The sequence below is a fragment of the Fundulus heteroclitus genome, chromosome 20 (genome assembly GCF_011125445.2).
Source record: "Fundulus heteroclitus isolate FHET01 chromosome 20, MU-UCD_Fhet_4.1, whole genome shotgun sequence".
In the NCBI taxonomy this organism is placed as follows: Eukaryota; Metazoa; Chordata; class Actinopteri; order Cyprinodontiformes; family Fundulidae; genus Fundulus; species Fundulus heteroclitus.
Window position 1 is genome coordinate 41,917,794 of NC_046380.1, and position 21,488 is coordinate 41,939,281.

The 21,488-nt window shown below is 43.9% G+C and overlaps 1 protein-coding gene and 1 long non-coding RNA gene across 2 annotated transcripts in view; both read right to left on the reverse strand.

Moving 5' to 3' along the window:
- The window catches only part of LOC118567107 (kelch domain-containing protein 8A-like), a 51,368-nt gene extending 35,217 nt beyond the window's left edge, over positions 1–16,151 (reverse strand). Inside the window, exon 1 of the mRNA XM_036151261.1 lies at positions 16,047–16,151. Coding sequence (XP_036007154.1) covers positions 16,047–16,068 — 22 coding nt within the window. The 5' untranslated portion in view covers positions 16,069–16,151. The remainder of the gene's footprint in view (positions 1–16,046) is intronic.
- Positions 16,152–18,473: 2,322 nt separating this feature from the next.
- LOC118567115 lies at positions 18,474–20,096 on the reverse strand. The gene is made up of 3 exons (XR_004933491.1): positions 19,075–20,096; positions 18,669–19,002; positions 18,474–18,598 (listed from the first exon to the last, which is right to left on the reverse strand). It is a non-coding gene; the product is annotated as an uncharacterized LOC118567115 (long non-coding RNA).
- Between the last annotated feature and the right edge of the window lie 1,392 nt (positions 20,097–21,488).

Sequence of the window (21,488 nt, forward strand, 5' to 3'; positions counted from 1 at the left end):
ATGGTGATCTGAACCAAGTAATCTACTTTCAGCAGTTATCACCGGTTATTGCACCGTAAACTGCAGAAAATACGTGCAGAGTTGCTCTGTCTGCCTTTACTACCGTTGGCTCCTATGGTGGAGGGATATTTCAGCTGGATACACTCAGTGTCTAGTGAAGGCAGGTCTCTTAATAACCGCTGTTTCGTCACCTATTTTAGAGCCCAAATAAGCGATTTCACTTTCAGAAATCTGCCCAAAAAAAACCGCAACCCGTGACTTATAAAATTTACAAGTGCCTTTAGAATTAAAGAAGCCCAAAGTCGCATGAAATGAACAGCCTGTGCAACAGTGAGCGCGGGTCTGTTTTGCTTGAGTCTCTAGCTCTCTTGAAACTACGGAAAGCGCCGAGGGTAAAAGAAACACAGTCCGGAGAGCGCGGTGGGGAAAAACATCAGGGAACGGTGTGTGTGTTTTGACGCGCGATTAACGGCGACAAAAAAATGTCGGCGTTGTGGTCTTATGCGTTAAAACTGACAGCCCTAATTTATATACATTTTTAAATTCAGACCAGAGGGGGTAGGAATGTATCCCCCCCAGGGATAAAACATGAATGACCAGAGGGGGGGACGTCACAAGCAGAGGGGGGGGTAAATCCCCCCCATCACCCCTGGCAAATCGCACCCAATATATATATATATATATATATATATATATATATATATATATATATATATATATTAGGGCTGGGCAACGATTAAAATATTTAATCGCGATTAATCGCCCTGATTAATCGCGATTAATCGCATTGTATTTACAAACTCCAAGAATGAATTCAAAAGTAGTGTAAAGAGCACTTTTATTTTAATGTTCTGCTGCCATATGAACAAAAGTGTTGTAACATTTGTAGCACTTATTTTATACTGGATATTTTCAACCCATCTATTGAATTTAGTGCACTACTTGATCTTTTCTTCATAAGAGAACAGCAAGCACTGCAGCCAAAATATGGCCTTTTTTGACCTGCTGTATATTAGCCAGTCCCTAAGCTTGATGTATCATGAAACTGTTGACCTTTTGGGTTTTGTGGTTTTTATTTTATTATTACAATTAAATAATAATAATAATAATGTTCAGTGTTTTTTCGCTAATCCACCTCTTATATATTTCAATCCTTATGTAATTTTGTCTGTGTTGTGTGCACCTGCCTGTTGCTTTAATCCTATAAATTTAATGTTATCTTATCTTAAATAACACTTTTTAATATATGTACTGGGTTCTTTCAAGGTTTTAATTACATGTTATGTGTGGGCTCCAGTAACATCCATCCATCCATCCATCCATCCACTGATCTACCTGGATGTTCCCTGGAGGACTGAAACGCCTCAGTCAGAGACGTCAGTCTGTGGGTCTGTCGGGGCAATGACAGAAGTTTCGTCTCCTCTCTCAGTTTCTGTGGCTCGACGTTTTCATGTTTTTTCACGTGCTTAGATAAATTTGTTGTGTTTCCACTGAAATGAACCGGCTTTTTACAAAACATACAGCTTGATTTCATTTACGGTATTAAAATAAAGCCAAACGGTGCTACTTCCCCTTCATGTTTTTTCGCTGCTGCGGTCTCTCTCAGCTGTTTGTTTGCTAAGTTTGTGTGAGAGCTGAGCGGGCGGGCCAGGCTGAGCCTGCGTGCTGATTGGCTGGCGCCGCTGAGCCATGTACGAGAGGGGAGGGGGGGCGGGAGAGTGCTGCCGTGACAGCGCGCTGCAGTCAGCGCGCCTGCTGACTGACACTGACTGAAAGCATGTGAGCAACATGCGTTAATGCGCGATAAAATAAATATCGCCGTTAATAGTCTAATGAATTAACGCAAAATTAACGCGTTAACTTGCCCAGCCCTAATATATATATATATATATATATACCATTAGATATGCAGTCTCATATAAGACATAAGCCTGCCATATATTAAGGCGGTCTCATGACCAGTCCATGTCTTCTGTCAAGCAAATTGCTAATAAGTTAATACACATTTCCTTTATGAATTTGCATACTGAACTTTGTCTTTTTTAAAACTCAGATTAAGAGAAATAGTTTCCTTATTAGGAAAAAAAAACATACAGTTCAGATTTCAGGTTCAGGTTTTGCTCAAAATGTGCACTCTTTGCTCCATACTTTAGACCTTGTGCTGACATATGGTATTGAAGAATTAACAGTATTTCCTCACAACCCTGTCCTATCTGATAATTTTTTTATAACATTTGAGTGTAATCTAACTGAGTTCTCCACCCCCAAAAGAGGGTTCCATTATAGTAGATCTTTATCAGACAATGCTGCATCAAACTTTAAAGAGTCTGTCCCTCTTTTAATATCGTCAGTATTGCAGAAATACCCTGCAGATAGAAGCAATGTTGTTTCTTCCCATTCACAAATATATGTCTTTGTTAACGGTATGACTTCATCATTGTGTTCTGCATTAGACAATGTAGCTACCTTGAAAAAGAAGGTGATTATTCACAGAAAGCTGGCTCCCTGGTTTAATTCAGAGCTGCGTTCCTTGAAGCACAATGTTAGGAAATTGGAGAGAAAATGGCGCTCTACACACCAAAAGAATCCTACCTAATCTGGAGGGACAGTCTATTGTTGTATAACAAGACCCTTCGCAGAGTTAGAGCAGCATATTTTTCATCATTAATTGAGGAGAACAAAAATAATCCTAGATTTCTCTTCAGTACAGTTGCCAAACTTACACCGAGTCATAGCTCCGTTGATCCATCCATTCCCTTAGCTCTTAGCAGTAATGATTTTATGGGATTCTTCATAAATAGAATTGATTGCATTAAAAATAAAATAATTGGAATCCTCCCAAACATGATTATCTTGTCCTCAGTAAGTGAGGCAGCGTTGGAGGAATCTTTAGAACCTGCGCAGTGTCTGAACTGTTTAGAAGCAGTAGAGCTTTCTGAGCTATCTAAAATTTTAGCTTAATCTAAACCTTCTACCTGTATGTTAGACCCAATCCCAACCAAGTTGTTTAAGGAGGTATTCCCTTTGATCAGTGGTCCTATTTTAGACATGATTGATCTATCCTTAGTAAATGGATATGTACCACAGGCTTTTAAAGTAGCTGTTATTAAACCTTTACTTAAGAAACCATCTCTTGATCAAGATGAGGTAGTAAATTACAGACCTATATCTAATCTTCTTTTCTTATCTAAATCTCTTGAGAAAGTAGTTGCTAATCAACTATGTAAACATTTACAAAGTAAAGACCTACTTGAGGAGTTTCAGTCAGGCTTCAGAGCTCATCATAGCACTGAAACAGCTCTGGTGAAGGTCACTGCTGAGGTTCCTCCATCTTTTCCTCAGTGTTAGTATTTATTTAAATATGCGTTTGTCCTTTTGCCTTACTGGTCAGACCTTCACAGTCACCAATGATATTCTCATGGCCTCAGATAATGGACTTGTGTCTATGCTTGTCCTGTTAGATCTCAGCGCTGCATTTGACATAGTTGATCACAATATTCCCCTACAAAGACTTGAGCCTACTGTAGGGAGTAAGGGGAAAGCATTAGGCTGGTTTAAATCTTATCTGTCGGACAGATTCCAGTTTGTTCATGTTAATAATAAATCTTCCTCAAACTCTAGGGTCACCTGTGGAGTACCACAGGGTTCAGTCCTTGGACCAATTCTCTTTACTATATATATGCTTCCGATTGGCAAAATTATCATACAGCATGGGATTAATAATTTTCCACTATTATGCTAATGACACTCAGCTACATTTATCCATGAATCCTGATGAATCCAATGAGTTACTTTGACTGCAGTCATGTCTTGATGACATCAAAAGCTGGATGACTTTAAATTTCCAGCACTTAAATTCTGACAAGACAGATGTTGTAATCTTTGGACCAGAGTCCTCAAAAAATAAACTTCTTAATCAATCACTTAATCTGGATGGCATTAACTTGCCCTCTGGTAATAAAGTAAAAAATCTTGGTGTTGTTTTCGACCAAGACATGTCATTTAAATCCCATATTAAACAGGTTTCAAGAGTTTCCTTTTTTTACCTCAGGAATATCGCCAAAATTAGAAACATTCTGTCCAGGGGTGATGCTGAAAAACTAGTCCATGCATTTGTTACTTCAAGGCTGGACTATTGTAATTCTTTACTATCAGGAAGTCCACAAAATGCAGTTCAAAGTCTTCAGCTGATCCAAAATGCTGCAGCAAGAGTTCTGATGAAAATCAACATGAGGGATCATATTTCTCCTATTTTAGCTTCCCATCTTTGGCTTCCTGTTAAATCAAGAATATAATTTAAAATTCTTCTTCTAACGTATAAAGCCCTTAATAATCAAGCTCCATCATATATCAGAGCTCTGATTACCCCGTATGTTCCTAACAGAGCACTTCGCTCTCAGACTGCATGTCTGCTGGTGGTTCCTAGAGTCTCTAAAAGTAGAATGGGAGGCAGATCCTTTAGCTATAAGGCTCCTCTCCTGTGGAACCTACTCCCAGGTTTGGTCCGTGAGGCAGACACCCTATCTACTTATAAGACTAATCTTAAAACCTTCCTTTTTGACAAAGCTTATAGTTAGAGTGGCTCATGTTACCCTGAACTACCTCTATAGTTATGCTGCCACAGGCTTAGGCTACTGGAGGACATCAGGGCCTATTTTTCTCACTCTACTGATTTCTACTGTTCTCCAGTCTACTGTTCTCCAGTTTTGCATTGCATTACATTGAAATGACTGTTGTCATTTCAGCTTTTAACTTTTTGCTCTCTCTCTTTCTCTTCATAGTAGGTACACCTAGTCTGACGTTCTGTTAACTGTGACATCATTCCAAGGAAGACAGATCACCCGCTATTACCATCTAATGTACAACAGATAACTGGATCAATGTATGCTTCTGTGCTTTTTTGCCTGTCTTGTTGTGTCTCTGCTCTGTCTTCTGTAACTCCCAGTTAGTCGAGGCAGATAACCGTTCATACTGAGCCCGGTTCTGCTGGAGGTTTTTCCTTCCAGCTAATGGGTGTTTTTTCTTTCCACTGTCGCTTCATGCTTGCTCAGTGTGAGGGGTTGCTGCAAAGCCATGGACAATGCAGATGACTCTCCCTGTAGCTCTACGCTTCTCCAGGAGTGAATGCTGCTCGTCGGGACTTTGAAGCAATCAAATGGTTCCCTTATATAGGAAATGTTTGACCAATCTGTATAATATGATTGATTTTGACTTTGTAAAGTGCCTCGAGATGACATGTTTCATTAATTGGCACTATATAAATAAAATTGAATTGAATTTAACTTTTCAGACAGACATTCTGAACCACAACTGCATCTACTGAGCTCATGTTTAGAAACAATTCATTAGAACAGCTGAAGTGCTTCGGACACAGATGCCACATGTGCAGAAAAGAATATAACTGCAGATGTAAAATGTTCAAATAGAAATATATCCAAATGGCAGGAATAGCTGCGCTCTGCTTTTTTTTAGCAACTAAAAATATCTGTGGTCCCATCATGGTCTGATTGTGAAACAAAGATGCAGGGGCGTAGGTTTGATTTAAACCTTGGTAGGGACATCTACAAACAAACCTTCCCTAATCTGACATCATTGGTCCTACACAATATGCATGTTCCTATTTTTTGATGCTTGACTTGAGCGTCAGGGCGCATTTCGTCTGTCTAAAGAGAAAAGAAGTATTTCTTGCTACATTTATACAAATTTTATAACCACGACACACACTAGATGCTGTTTGTTAATGTTTAAAGCATCACAGGATCTGATGACTGTCGAATTGGGACTTTTTTCCATTTCAACAACCAGCAACAGAGACAGATGATAAATATGTGCCTATTAAACCAAATATAGTCACAATATGTCTGTTGTCTATCCTGTATTTTCTTTTGAAGATATAGAAATGCGCAGAGATTGTGACGATCTCGGCACTGGCTCTGATCTTTTCCTCTGTTCTCCACACCTGCTCATTCTCCACCCTGCCTGCAATTAGTCCTCATCGGTTCCACCTGTTTTCACCTCCTTATAATCCCCGTGCAGATCAGAAGCCAGTGCCAGATTGTCTCAAGCCACCTGTACGAGCATTCCAGCGTTTCCTTGTTCTGCCTGTCCGTGTCTGACCTGATTCTGCCCTCCGTTACCGAGCCTGCCTGTTCCCCGTTCTGATTCTGCCTGGAGCCTTGACCCCCGCCTGTGAGTACCGGATTCTGCCTTGCCCCTGTGATTATTCTGAGCCCGCCTGTTATCGGACCTGGACCGGACCTGGCCCTCGCCTTTCGGATTCCCTTCTCTGTGCTGCCGCTGGATAACTGCCTCTCTGTGATCGGACCCGGACCCCCCTGGATAACGCCCCTGGATTTCCCTGTACGGATCGTCTGCCCGCCTGTAGTCGCTCTACGGCTTCAGTCCTGGAACCCCGGCCCGAAGTTAAAGCCCAAGCTTCGGAGTCCCACTACCAGGTTAGTGATCCAGCCTCCCTCATTCTTGCCCGACACCACCAGCTGATCACTAACCTGTTGTCTCTGCTGCAGGGAGGTTTCCAGTCACAGAGCGCGCAGCGAGCTCCGAGTGCCTGCGGCGGCGTATCTAAAATAAACTTGTTTAAAACGCCACTGACCTGTCTGGTTTGAATTCGGGATCCAGTTTCCTGCTCGTTACATTACAATCTGGCCAGCATGGATCCCTCACTGGAAGGTCAGTGGCGCGCAGGCGTTGAGAAATCCATTTCTCAACTAGAAACCGGCGTTGCCGAGATCCTCGCTCACCTCCGCAGCCAGGCTGCTCCAGGCCCGCCACTTCCGCAAACAGTGGCCCCAGCCGCCGCGTCACGCACCGTGACGTCAGCGCTACCCGAACCGCGTCTCTCTCCGCCCGAGGGCTACAGCCGCGATCCCGATCAGTGCCGAGCGTTTCTCACACAGTGTGAGATTCAGTTTGAGCTACAACCATCTGCTTACCCCACTGAGCGCTCCAAAGTGGCTTTTGTGATTTCTTTGCTTACAGGCAAGGCTAAGTTGTGGGCAGTTTCGGAGTGGCAGAATGATTCCCCTATTTGCCATTCATATTTTGCTTTCTCTCATGAGTTGACCAGAATTTTCAGCCCGTTATTACCCTGCCGAGAGTCCACCAGGGGACTCTTATCCCTAAAGCAGAGTGAAAAGTCTATTTCAGACTATATAATTGATTTTCACCTGTTAGCAGCAGAGAGTTTATGGACGAGACGTTTGCCAGAAAGCTGAATCTAAGACTTCACCCTGGTCCGTCCCCTCATAGCATCGTCGCCCTGGACAGTCACAGGCTCAATCACTCCCGCCTCGTTACGGAGCCTGTGGAGCTGCTGATGGGAGGTAACCACAGAGAGAGGTTAACTTTTATGATCATTGACTCCCCACAGGTTCCCATCATTCTGGGGGCTACATGGCTCAGGAGACATAACCCCCAGATTGACTGGCGCCGGGTCGAAGTGATGGGCTGGGCCCCCTCCTGTTCTGCGTCCTGCCTATTATCTGCTCAGCTCACCCAGGTTTCTAAGGGAGAGGTGGAACAGAAGTACCCGGATCTCTCCAGAGTTCCCCCTGATTACCACGATCTAAGGGAGGTTTTCAACAAGGCTAAGGCTACAAGTCTCCCTCCTCACCGGCCGTATGACTGCTGCATTGATCTGTTACCAGGAACCACTCCACCTAGAGGCCGCCTCTATTCGTTGTCTGCCCCTGAGTCTGAGGTGTGCTATTACCAGGCTTGGGTTAGAACGAGTGGTCAGGGGCTCTCTGGACGGGATAAGTATCCCTGCAGCCTGTCCTAAGGACAAACTTTTTGTTCCGGACCCCCTTAGGGGCAAGGTCCTCGAATTCTGCCACAGTTCCCGTCTGTACTGCCACCCTGGCATCACCAAGTCCCTCCACATTACTAGGTCTCAGTTCTGGTGGCCCACCTTGACCAAGGATGTCAAGGAGTTTGTTTCTGCCTGTACCCGTTGCAGTCAGGCGAAGGTCTCCCGACGCCCCCCGTCCGGCCTTCTCCGGCCCCTGCCTGTACCCTCCCGGCCATGGTCCAATATATCCATGGACTTTGTTACTGGCCTGCCCATCTCGGAGGGAAACTCAGTCATCCTAACTATTGTGGACCGTTTCTCCAAGATGCTCCACTTAGTACCCTTACCTAAACTCCCCTCTGCCAAGGAGATGGGCTCCATCCTGGCTAGAGAGGTGTTTCGCCTACATGGCTTGCCTACGGATATTGTTTCTGACAGGGGTCCTCAGTTTGTGGCCAAATACTGGCAAGAATTCTGTGCCATGCTGGGGATTTCTGTCAGCCTCTCCTCCGGGTTCCACCCTCAAAACGGATGGCCAGACGCAGAGGCTCAATCAAGAGGTCGAAGCCAAGCTTTGCCTCATTTGTAACTCTGACCCCACTAAGTGGGCCCCTAATCTGCCCTGGGTGGAGCACGCAATTAACTCCACACCCTCCAGCTCCACTGGCCTCTCTCCCTTCTACATTGTTTATGGGTTCCAGCCACCGGTGTTCTCCATCGAGGAGAGGGAGTCTAGGGTCCCCTCTGCCTATCAGTCTGCCCTGAGGTGCCAGCGTGCCTGGAGGAGAGCTAGAAGAGCTATTCTTGCCTCCTCCCAGACTCAGGCCCGAGCTGCCAATCGCCGGCGGGTCCCAGCCCCGCATTATCAGCCGGGAGATAGGGTCTGGCTCTCCACCAAAGACCTTCCCCTCAAGGTGGAGAGCAAAAAGCTGGCACCTCAGTTCATTGGACCCTTTACCATCTCGAAGGTGGTAAACCCGGTGGTGGTCCGTCTCCGCCTGCCTCCGGCAATGAAGATTCACCCGACATTTCATGTTTCCAAGATCAAACCTGTCAGGACCTCAAGTCTTGTGCCCGCCTCCAGCTCCCCACCACCCACCCGGCTTGTTGATGGGTCCCCAGCGTACACCGTTAGACGCATCCTCAGGTCGAGGAAGTGGGGAAGAGGCACCCAGTACCTGATCGACTGGGAGGGTTATGGACCGGAAGAACGCCAGTGGGTCTCCTCCCGTCTCATTCTGGACAAGTCCCTCATCAGGGATTTCCACAAGGCCCATCCTGACCAGCCTAGGGCGTCTGGAATCCGCCCTTGAGGGGGGGGGCTCTGTGACGATCTCGGCACTGGCTCTGATCTTTTCCTCTGTTCTCCACACCTGCTCATTCTCCACCCTGCCTGCAATTAGTCCTCATCGGTTCCACCTGTTTTCACCTCCTTATAATCCCCGTGCAGATCAGAAGCCAGTGCCAGATTGTCTCAAGCCACCTGTACGAGCATTCCAGCGTTTCCTTGTTCTGCCTGTCCGTGTCTGACCTGATTCTGCCCTCCGTTACCGAGCCTGCCTGTTCCCCGTTCTGATTCTGCCTGGAGCCTTGACCCCCGCCTGTGAGTACCGGATTCTGCCTTGCCCCTGTGATTATTCTGAGCCCGCCTGTTATCGGACCTGGACCGGACCTGGACCTCGCCTTTCGGATTCCCCTCTCTGTGCTGCCGCTGGATAACTGCCTCTCTGTGATCGGACCCGGACCCCCCTGGATAACGCCCCTGGATTTCCCTGAACGGATCGTCTGCCCACCTGTAGTCGCTCTACGGCTTCAGTCCTGGAACCCCGGCCCGAAGTTAAAGCCCAAGCTTCGGAGTCCCACTACCAGGTTAGTGATCCAGCCTCCCTCATTCTTGCCCGACACCACCAGCTGATCACTAACCTGTTGTCTCTGCTGCAGGGAGGTTTCCAGTCAGAGCGAGCTCCGAGTGCCTGCGGCGGCGTATCTAAAATAAACTTGTTTAAAACGCCACTGACCTGTCTTGTTTGAATTCGGGATCCAGTTTCCTGCTCGTTACAGAGATAAACCCCACCCTTATTTTTTTTTATCTAAGATACTCTGTCTGCATCATAAAACTCAGCAAAATTATACATTCAAGGGACTGCAAATAAATTCCATGTATTTACTCTGCACTGGAAGTAGCATTTCAAATATTAAATTCAAACGACAAATGTACAACTGGGTTGTAGTTGCTCTCTTTAGTCCATTTCATGTAATGAAATGGACAAACACATTTCTTACATCATATATCTGAAGTGTAGATAACAGTTTCTCCTTACCTACATCCTCTCAGACAACTAATTATTTCCCTAACAATAGTGCACTGTCAATGTTTAAATGTGCAGTAAACCTTTATACATTGGAGCATGGAGGATCCAATACTGTACTTTGAGTAAGATTGGTGACACCAAGACTGAGTTGTTACATGAGTGGTTGTCCATTTCATCATTGAAATGAGAACATATTAATATATTATTGGTATATACTATTACGACTATTAAAGAAAAGCAGATTTAACTTTAAGATATGTAAAGGCCTATATTGAATTCATTTTGCGACCACATCAACAAATTAAATAATTTCTTACTTGTTGGTGTACCAAATTACCCTCGTAATGATGTAATATTTTATGGGCTAAGCCCCTGAAGGTGAGCATGTCATCACCATCAGACCTGGTTTGTACTAATGGACAGTGTGGAAATCTATATACAATAAAACCAATGTAAATAGTGTTCCTCTGTTTTATTTGTCTTAATTTTAATTCTAGAAGTAGAAATAGTCAAATAAATAGCACTATTATTTTGTGGAATCCTAATCATGCTATCCTAACTAAGCAAAAGTCTAAACAAAAAATAGTTGTTTAGGCGGCATCTGGTGTTCTTATACTGTATATTGTGTAAAAGAAATAACACTTGCTATTTATACCTGAACTGCCTCGAAGGGTCGACAAAAAATTAAAGCAATAGTAGCAACAAAATATTGGTAAAAGGTAAACCCTCACCTTTTCTTTTTCAGACGGCTGTGGCTAAGAATCTGAATTTTTAATAGCTTTCAGTCTTTGTTTTTCCATCTTTCCAGCAGTCTTCAGAACTCCTGCCTGGCACAGAATATTTAGTTTTATAAAAGAGATTAGGTTTTTGTTGATAAAATTTATTATACTTCAGAATTAAATGCTATTTTGGAGATACTAACGTTGGTTACTTACATTTCTCCAGTTCACCAAATCAAAACTCTCTCCTGCTTCTGTTCAGAACTGCGTACAGCAGCTTTCATCTATTTTAGTGCAGATAATATTTAGTTTCTTAACTGGGACTAGTTTCGTAGTCTAGTATTAACTGCCGTACTCGCGCTCCAAGCATGCACGCACATGCATGCACACACACGCAATAGAAAACAGCCAATAAGGAAGAGGGAAGGCGAAATTTAAGGCAGCACAACCAATGAGAGTGGAGTTAAAGTGGGGTGTCTACCTTGTCAATCAAAGGTCAGACGCGTTAGTGATTGGCTGCGTGGAGTGCCAGGCTCCGCCCCCGCTGGTGCAGAGCAGCGTTGAAATGACACCACGTAACCATAGACATCATATACGTAGACGCGTTGTTGGGCGGGTTCTGTCTATGCTGCGATGCGTCAGAGGGTCCGCCATGTTAAATGTGGCAAATCTGCAGTTACTCAGTCACTTAAACAGTATCAGAGGGACTTTAATCTCAGAATATACTTTGTATTCTTAATATTTTTATTTTTGTAATATTACAAGTTTATTTTCGTATCCCTTTAGCTTCATTCTCCTGAATTTATTCTTGTAAAGAATAAAAAAAATTAAACTAATCTAACCCTGTACTATTACTCCAGGAGTGAAATAATTCTGCAAACTGTGACTATTCTGGAAATGTTCCCTCTTAATTCTCATAATATGACGTTTTTCACTTTTGTGTTTTTTTGTTTTGTTTTTTACTTTATTGTCCTAGGACTTTTTTTCTCATATTAGTAATTTGACCTCCCGCAAAAAGTCTGTTCCTAAAGTTTCACATGTGACACGGTCTTAAGAAATAATGAAGACCACAATGTTTATATTTAAGAAATTGATCCTTATATTCATAACATATACACACACACACACATATATATTCATATATATATATATATATATATATATATATATATATATATATATATATATATATATATATATATATATATATATATATATAGTCTGTGTTGCCACTCTGCAGCTTTAGTGTCTCCAGTTTTGTAACATGGATGTAGCCTTAGTTTATAGAAGGCAGATACAAGTAGTGAAATCAGCCAGAATACCTTTCCATACAGCACAGGAATGAGGCATCTTCTCTGATCCACGTTCATTACAACAGAACTTACCTTTTTTCTGCCGCGTACAATATGGCGGTGACATTGATGTGCGATCCCGCACCCAACGACGCGTCTACGTATATGATGTCTATGGTGGTAACGCCGAGCGCTTCAAATGGAGGCGCTCCGGGCGAACCATACGCACGTCTTGCAGAGCCGAACCGACACACAGGAACACTCTGAATCAATAACTTTTTAGTGGTGCTGAGATTTGAGCACCCCTAAAAATGGCCTAAATACGCCACTGCCTCCTAGCGTCAATGTTTACTCCAGTGTTGACTTCAATGCTGACGTTTCAAACAGAAATTAATAGCGCTGCTTCCAGTTCACTCTTGTTTGCTTCGTTGTCACTTCTTGTAATTGTTCGGTAATCAGACAGAATATCCATCCCGCTATACCGATACCGACAGTAACCACAGCCCAGCCGCGGCATATCTGAAGGCTATGAACGTCTGACCCAGAGTCAAAGATCATACTAATAGATCGATGGCCACTACGAGGTAAAAAAAAAAAAAGACAGCTTCCAGTCCAGGGTGGGCACGGCCCCCCAATGCCTGCCCTTGCCGCCCGGTCTGATATAAGACCAAAGTGGATTCGGGAGATTTTTCCACATGATCCCCCTGAGGAGCAGAAGAGCAAGGTAAGAGGGTCTTGCACTGTGCAGCTATTCAAAAAGGGACTTGGCCATTACGTACCTACATTTCTGGAGCAATTTTCCACTCTACCTTTAAACAAGATGATTAAACAGGCTAATTTCCCCCCTTCATATTTAAGATTGGGGTTTACCTGAACAAATATACTCTGATTACAAATAACATAATTTTTTAGGTCCATTTACTTTTAAAATACTTTATTAATTCCAAAAAAATGTTGTATAAAGTGTTGTCTTGACGTTAATTGCTTTGATGAGGGAAGTTCTCAAGAGATAGTCTATTATTGTTTATGGTTCTACTGTCTCCATTCCTGTCTGTTGTCTAGGGCTCTGCCTCACAAAGCTGGGTAAGTAGATTGACTGCATTTGGTGAAATGCACTGGAGTCACTGAAATGCACTGGAACAAGGCAGGGTTTCTTTCCTGCTACTGGAACCTTCTCCTGGGTCAGGCTAAGGTTGAAGAGATGTTGCAGAACTTCACAGAGGTTTTTAGGACTCTGCAGCGGTTAGTATCAAGATCTGCAGTCTGGCCAAGTTTAGTTTCTCTCGTTGCCTCTTCTCCTGATTCTAGACACAGACAGGGGGAAAGGAGATAATGATACCACCACCATCTCCCGATTTCCATAATCATCTGCCTGATCGTCTACACCTCTATGGGTGAAGAAAGGAAGTAAAAGTGGAATTTATTCCAGCACTGATTAAATTCATCCTTTTAAAACACCAGAGAAGATTAGTTGTGCATTTGAATTTTTTTTTTGGAGGATCAGTTGTAGATTGAGAATGTGAACTGGGGGACAGACTAAGATATCATGCACTAATGAATTATTACCAAATGGATTGTTGTTTCTAAAATCTAAAATCATACCTGATACGCTCTCAGCAACATTGTTAATCCTATACAGAGGCCGATGTGTCTTCTCTGGTCGTCTGTAATAGCCCAAGCAGAATGTGTGATAAGGATTTTCCTGCACTGGGGTCTTTACTTTTTCAAAGTGTAGAGGACACACCTGCTGGGCGTTCAGTGTTCACTTTAAATTTAGAGACTTCAGCCACATTCACTTTAATTCCTCATCTGTTGCTAACCGATGTTAGGATATCAACAAGGTCAAGTGGAACGAGCTGTTTATCCCAGAACTGCATGGCACACTTAGATGGCACTGACCCAAAAGATTGGCACATATCTATCAGATACCACCCCGGAGGTGACACAGTTTCCCTGCTGATGTCACAGTTTGGATGTGTACCACCCCTGTATGGGTGTGTCCCGAGATCCCTTTATAATGTTTGTGTGATGAGCACTCGAGGCCTTCCTGCCGATCAGGGGCCCATCAGCACTGGTGTGACTGTAACTATTTCTCTGTCTTTACGTAGATAAAATATAACTAAAAGCATACTTGTCTGTTTTATGCGTCTTACATTCAAGGTAATAAGTAAGTGGGGGTCGCCTGACTGGGTAAAACGAACTGGGTCCACCGAGGGTGCTTCACCGTAGACGGGACACGGTGAAACAGTAACACCGATAATAAAAAGATTCTAGTGAAAAAAGTCACAGTTTTCAGGGCAATCCAGTGAATGTTAAACATGTTGCAAGTTAAGCTTTGTCTGATTAACTGTGCAGCCGCAAAACAGCACAACAAGCAGTCACGTTTGGACGTTTCTGAGCTTCAAAAGGAGATGTGTGTAGGCGTGTAATTATTGTAACAGAGCAAAAGAAGAACCTTAGCCAGACTGCAAACCAGTTGCTTCAAAAATAAAGCTCAATTCATTTAATTTGGTACCAAAACAAACAGCCATGCAGGCTACCAAGCCAGAATCAACCAATATAATCAGTCCCACAGCAGTACTGCCAGGAATAAGGTGGATAAAATAGACACACACCCAAAAAGTCTGAGTATGACGTCAGTTTAATGCGGCATCTTGCAGGGGAGGGTACCAGGCCCGTATTAAGACAATATACCTCAAAGTCCCCCCCCTTACTCGTGCTGTCCTCCGGTCAAAAACATCAGACATAATCAAGGGGATTTCTGTAATGTAATTTACTATTTACTAACTTACACAACTACATGTAGGCATATGAGCAGTGAGCAATATTCAAATATCTCATTTTAAAATGTTAAAATCAAAAATATCTTTATTTATTTATCTTTTATTATTATTGTGACATCAGTGTTCACAAAATGAATAATGCATGGTCTTTCAACTATTTCAAATAAATAATATAACAATTTATGAAAAATATATTTTTAAAGCATGTGTCATGTGGTGCCCCCCCTATGGTTGGTGCCCCTGGGCACTGGCCCACTGGCCCTTATGGATAATCCGGCCCTGGAGGGCACTTCATCCAAACTGATTCATTCAATAAGTCTTGGAACTTTATTTTGGCTGTACTGTATATTCAGGTGCAGTTATACTAATCTGGTAATAAGGTAAAACAGACGAACCAGAATATTCTGAAGACCGTAACCAGCTGGTTAAAAGTTAACACCCTCAGCATTATGTACTACGCAGCTAGTGGCTGCCGCAGGCAAAGAACTACTCCTGTTGGTTCCTTCTGCAGGTATTTAGGACTCAAACGTCTTCAGAATCCCTCTCTGAAAGTTATGAAGTTCAAAATACAGCCACAATCAGCAACCGGTGCTCATTAGCAGTTTAAATATTTTTATTGTCTTCTGCTTGCCTCTCAGGGACAATGCATTTGATGGACAAGCAATAAACTGGACACTTTAAAACTGTGTTGTAACCAAATACAGTTTTAATGCTAATTCCATTTTAATACCCATATAAAAAGAACTAATTCACCAGAAGCACCAAATTAGAAGTAACTGTTTCATCCCTACTACCTAAAAGCATATAAGGCTGAAATGATAGGTCTGAGCAAGAACATAGAACAGCATTACATAGAGTGATCTTTTTGATGATTATTCTTTTAGCTTAGGTAGATTGTCACCACATTCTAATCTTTCACAATCTAAAATCTTCCACTACTACTACTAGGGTCAGAGACATTTCTCCAGTAGAATATAAAGCAAACACAGCTGGTGCTGATAAACTGCCTTCTGAAAGTGGTTTTCTTTTGCTTTACACTTGTGTCACTCGCTTTCTTTAATTATAATGCAGTCTTCCGAATGTGCTTGCATGAGGCTGAGTTGAGTTGCAGAACTTTGTTTCCAGCTTACCGAGTCCACCTGAGACTACCATCCTGCCGCGCAAGAAGGCGGCAGCAAAGTCTGCTCTCTTGGTTTTCAAAGCCACTGTCTCCTCAGACTTGAGCCAGGTGCCTAAAATGGAACACGGAGAAAAAAAAAGACAGCTGGAGTGAGCAAACGTGCGTGTCTGTGTGTGTGCACAAGGTCATAAAGTAGCCGAGGTGAATTCCTAAGGCAGCATAGTCCACCTTTAGCCGGACAGGATGCTGCTGAGTTTTCAGAGTGTGCCCTGCACAAACAGGGTGCCCATGAGGCAGCTGCAGTCAGGAGACTGTATAGTACACACACACACACACACACACACACACACACACACACACACACACACACACACACACACCACACACACACACACACACACACACACACACACACACACACACCACACACACACACAACACACACACACACCACACACACAGATAGCTGTCAAGGGCAAAAAAAAGGTTAGACCACACACAGTTAAAGACAGAAAGCAGGTCAAGACAGAAATGATGGTGCTGTGGTGAAATGAATATTTGACAGCCTGTTGACAGATTCCCGAATGTGTCTGAATTATCCTGGAGCAACACCAGCATTGATTAAAACCACACAGTATGCAAAGCTTTTCTTAAAGCATATACAGTTTTAGCCAAAAATTTGACAGACTTACAGTACTATGCACCATGCTACAGTATGGGCAGCTTTACTTTGTTACCATGTGTCTTGGTTTGGTTTCAGGGCCTAGCGTCAGTAGAATTCGCTACATGGCACTGAAGGTTTCTACAGGAAAGATACATGAGTGACTGCAGTGTTACAAACAGAAAGAAAGCTGATCTTTGTCATTGGTACTGATTGAGTCTTTAAATCCTTGCTGGGTCTGTGTAGTGAGAACACAATCCCTTTTTTTCTACAGGATTTATCTGCTCAACTTCTCATGAGAATATTGAAAAGGCCAGACATCTCTTTTTAATCCTTCTTTCTGAAGCTTGAAGAACCACCACAATGCAATTTCTCATTCATAAATGAAGTCTTTTTCCCATAACTGTAACCCATATTAAAGATTCATTGACTTAAAGACATTCTATTATGGAATATTTTCCCTTTTCTGACCACTTGGGGACACTAATAGACTGTTTTTAGAACATTTAACTTTCAATCCAATCTGGTCAGGCCATCATTAGTTATAGAAAAGTAAAAAAAAGAGTGAGGTTATGGTTTACAGTAACTAACATCATAAGCAATACAGATACCCCATAAACATGACAGGACTTAATGTTTCACACAAAGCATTTAATTTCTACACATTTAAACTCATATAAACCATGTTTCTAGATGCAAAATGGCTGGGTAAACTCTTCCAAAGAGGGGGATAAAAAGGCTGTTTTCCAGGTCTTGGGAATTTCATTTGAAGACAAAAGTAAATAAAAAAATGACAATGTTCCAGTTATCTTTCTAAAATGCCAGTTTTACATATAATAGTGAAAGAAGCCCTATGTCTCCATGGTAGGTCTACATTGGAGTCAGAGGCAGGGGTGGGGCGAGTAGCCAAAAACTTGAGCAAGAGTGGCATTATTTCCACACTTTCTATTCAAGTAAAAAGTAGTAAACTTTTAAATTACTCAGGTATGAGTAAAACTAAAGTATTCAATAAAAGGCTACTCAAGTAATAATCATAACATCTGATTTAATATTGTTATGCCAGAAGCTGTTTGAATATGATTATTATTATTTATTATAATTTGGTATTATAATTTTAATAATAGGTCATTCAAACTCAAATAGTAGGTATAACAAAATGTGGCTCAAATGGTGGTGATACCAGTGGTAAGCTTCTAATAATTTATAACAGTAATGCATTTATTAATTAGCTGTTATGGACTCATTTATGCTGGAACAGGAGGCATGATCTGATCGGTTCCTGATTTATGAGATCTATCCAGCAGCGTCAATAACTCAAATTATAACTGCAATTAGAGTTTACCGTTACTCCTTTATCACCAATCCATTGATAATGTTTCTGTTTTAATGTCAGATGTTAACACAAAAAGTGGTAACTCTATATTCTGAAAGACCATGCAACTGTGAATTGGAATGAACACAATTACTATTCCACAAGTTGTTGCTTTTATTGAACCAAAAGCAATTCCCTGTTACAGTAATTCTCTGATTCAACAACCGTGAAAACTATAATCACTACTAAACCAAACATGCAAAATATATGTGGAAATAAAAGTCAAAAATGGATTAAAATAAGAGGTAGCAAATCTTAGTTCACTCAGTTGTTTAAACATCACATTCAAGACGTCGGCACTGACGCAGCAGCATTGAGAGACAAACAGCTTTGAGAATCCAGTGGGACGATTCAATGTTTTCCAACAAGCTAGCTACAGCTTGTCATGGTTTTTATATGTTTTGCCCACATGCAGACACAATACGGAAGAGAGAGTGCAGTTTAAAGGTGTTTATTAAATGGTTCAGGTACAGGGATCATTGCATGGGTGTGGAGATCCGTCAAGGTCTGAACGTCAATGCCGGAGGAACTGTGGGAAGAGGAGGAGAGTGTTTACGAAAGACTACCAGATATAAATTCCCAGAAGCCGAGCCGCTTACTATTTAGTTGAGCGAACCTAACCGGGGAGGGGAAGGTGAGGGAAACTCTGAGGCCGAGTGCTCACGAGGATAGCCGGTGGTTAGCAACTGGAGGGCAGACTGATGGCAAGGCGGCGAGGGATCCGGAGCGAACCACGACAGACAGGGGAGACAGACGGTTTGACCAGAGATCAGAGGGAACCAGCAGAATCCAGGGAAGGGAACCTCGAGCCCATCCTGGTAACATCCAGAGAGTACGAGGGGGAATGCCAGAGCAACATCTGAGCTTCAGGGATTCTTGGAAGCTGGTTCGTAGAGCGAGACGTCAAGGCGGGTGAGTTATCCAAACACAAAACTACAAGAAAGGCAGGCGATACAAAATTAATCAGGTTCCAAAGATACGAAAAACTCACAGGCCACATCGTACCATGACTGGGTAAGGCTCTGGCGTCTTCCTTCTGTCTGTGCCTTCCTTAAGACGACAGTAAACAGTGCTCCAAACGACCCCCAGCAAACTAGAACCACCTGTGAAGCAGAGTTAGAGCACCGGCCAAACAGAGAACCCTGACACAGCTTAGCCAGTTGCACCTCCCCAAGATGGCGACTATGACGACACGTGACCCTTTACGCATCACCTTGCTTGATACGTAAAGGGGGAGGTCTTAATGACGTAATCAACGCTTACGCTGATGTCGGGTGACACCTTGATTAAAGAGAAGTCCTGAATGAGAGACTCAAGAGAAGGGTGCAAACCGAGGTTCACAAAGAGCGCAGGACCTGACGGACCTGCACGAACGCAGGTCCATCAGGCAGCAAGGAGAGGGGGGGTCCCCGAATCTGGTCTCCGCAGCTCCGGCGGTCGGTCCTTCGGTCAGCGAGGATACTTGAGGAAAATCCCCGGAGTCTCTGGGCTCTCCGGGATGCTTTGCTTGGCCAAAACGAAAGCGTGGTCCCTTTTACGATCACTGGGAGATAAGGCGGCTCTCAGTCTTTGATCAAAGGGAATTCAAAAGTACTATTTAAAGTCGACCTCCTGTCCAACAGAGGGATGGTTTTGCTCCAAAAATCCTCAGTCCAGCGAGAAGCTAGAGCATGTGGCACGGGGGGGACCCACGGAGTGAAACCGCTGTCTGTCTTCCCGGTGTGGCGGTGTGCCAAAGAAGAAAGATCACAGTGTGCGATCGGAATAAATACCTTTCCCATAGAAACGTTATCTTTCCGTCCATCATTAGGGTCAGCGGCCATTTTGGACCGTGTTGCATGATGGGAGTTGGTGGCCATTTTGACCACATTGCATCATGGGAAATGCAGTCCGTCACGTCCCAAACTAATGCAGGCTGTCACGTCCTGAACTGGCGTAACAAATATGTAAAAGGAAAAGTCTGGTCACAATCAGAATTCAAAAACTGCTGAAAGTACTTTAAATATAAAATTATTACATACTGTTCAATAAATTATAAGGTTTTTTAATTAAGAGTAATTTTTATTTGAAGGTCTTTTTATCGGGGCCGCCATCTTGGTGAAGAATAGTACTGCCACCTCCCAGTTTGTGACGTCCCTGTGCGGTATCAACTGTAAAGCAAGTCCCAATGCCCTATCTGTCCGTCCGTCCGTCCGTCTTCTTCCGCTTATCCGGGGTCGGGTCGCGGGGGTAGCAGCTTCAGTAGGGAGGCCCAGACGTCCCTTTCCCCAGCCACTTGGGCCAGCTCCTCAGGAGGAATCCCAAGGCGTTCCCAGGCCAGCCGGGAGACATAGTCCCTCCAGCGTGTCCTGGGTCTTCCCCTGGGCCTCCTCCCGGTGGGACGTGCCCGGAACACCTCACCAGGGAGGCGTCCAGGAGGCATCCTGACCAGATGCCTGAGCCACCTCAACTGGCTCCTCTCGACGTGGAGGAGCAGCGGCTCTACTCTGAGTCCTCCCCGGATGACTGAGCTCCTCACCCTATCTCTAAGGGAGAGCCCAGACACACTACGGAGAAAACTCATTTCAGCCGCTTGTATCCGGGATCTCGTTCTTTCGGTCACGACCCAAAGCTCGTGACCATAGATGAGGGTAGGAACGTAGATCGACCGGTAAATCGAGAGCTTCGCCTTTTGGCTCAGCTCTCTCTTCACCACAACGGATCGGTACAGCGCCCGCTTCACAGCAGACGCTGCACCAATCCGCCTGTCGATCTCCCGCTCCATCCTCCCCTCATTTGTGAACAAGACCCCAAGATACTTGAACTCCTCCACTAGGGGCAGGACATCCTCCCCAACCCGGAGAAGGTACTCTACCCTTTTCCGGTTCAAGACCATGGTCTCGGATTTGGAGGCACTGATTTTCATCCCGGCCGCTTCGCACTCGGCTGCGAACCGCTCCAGTGAGAGCTGTAGATCACGCCCTGATGAAGCCAATAGGACCACGTCATCCGCGAATAGCAGAGACGCAATCCTAAGGCCACCAAAACGGATCCCCTCAACACCTTGGCTGCGCCTAGAAATTCTGTCCATAAAAGTTATGAACAGAATCGGTGACAAAGGGCAACCTTGGCGGAGTCCAACTCTCACCAGAAACGAGTCCGACTTACTGCCGGCAATGCGGACCAGACTCTGACACCGGTTGTACAGAGACCTGACAGCCCTTATTAAAGGGTCCGGTACTCCATACTCCCGGAGTACCCCCCACAGGATCCCCCGGGGGACACGGTCGAATGCCTTCTCCAGATCCACAAAGCACATGTAGACTGGTTGGGCAAACTCCCATGCCCCCTCAAGAATCCTGCTGAGGGTATAGAGCTGGTCCAGTGTTCCACGGCCAGGACGAAAACCACACTGCTCTTCCTGAATCCGAGATTCGATT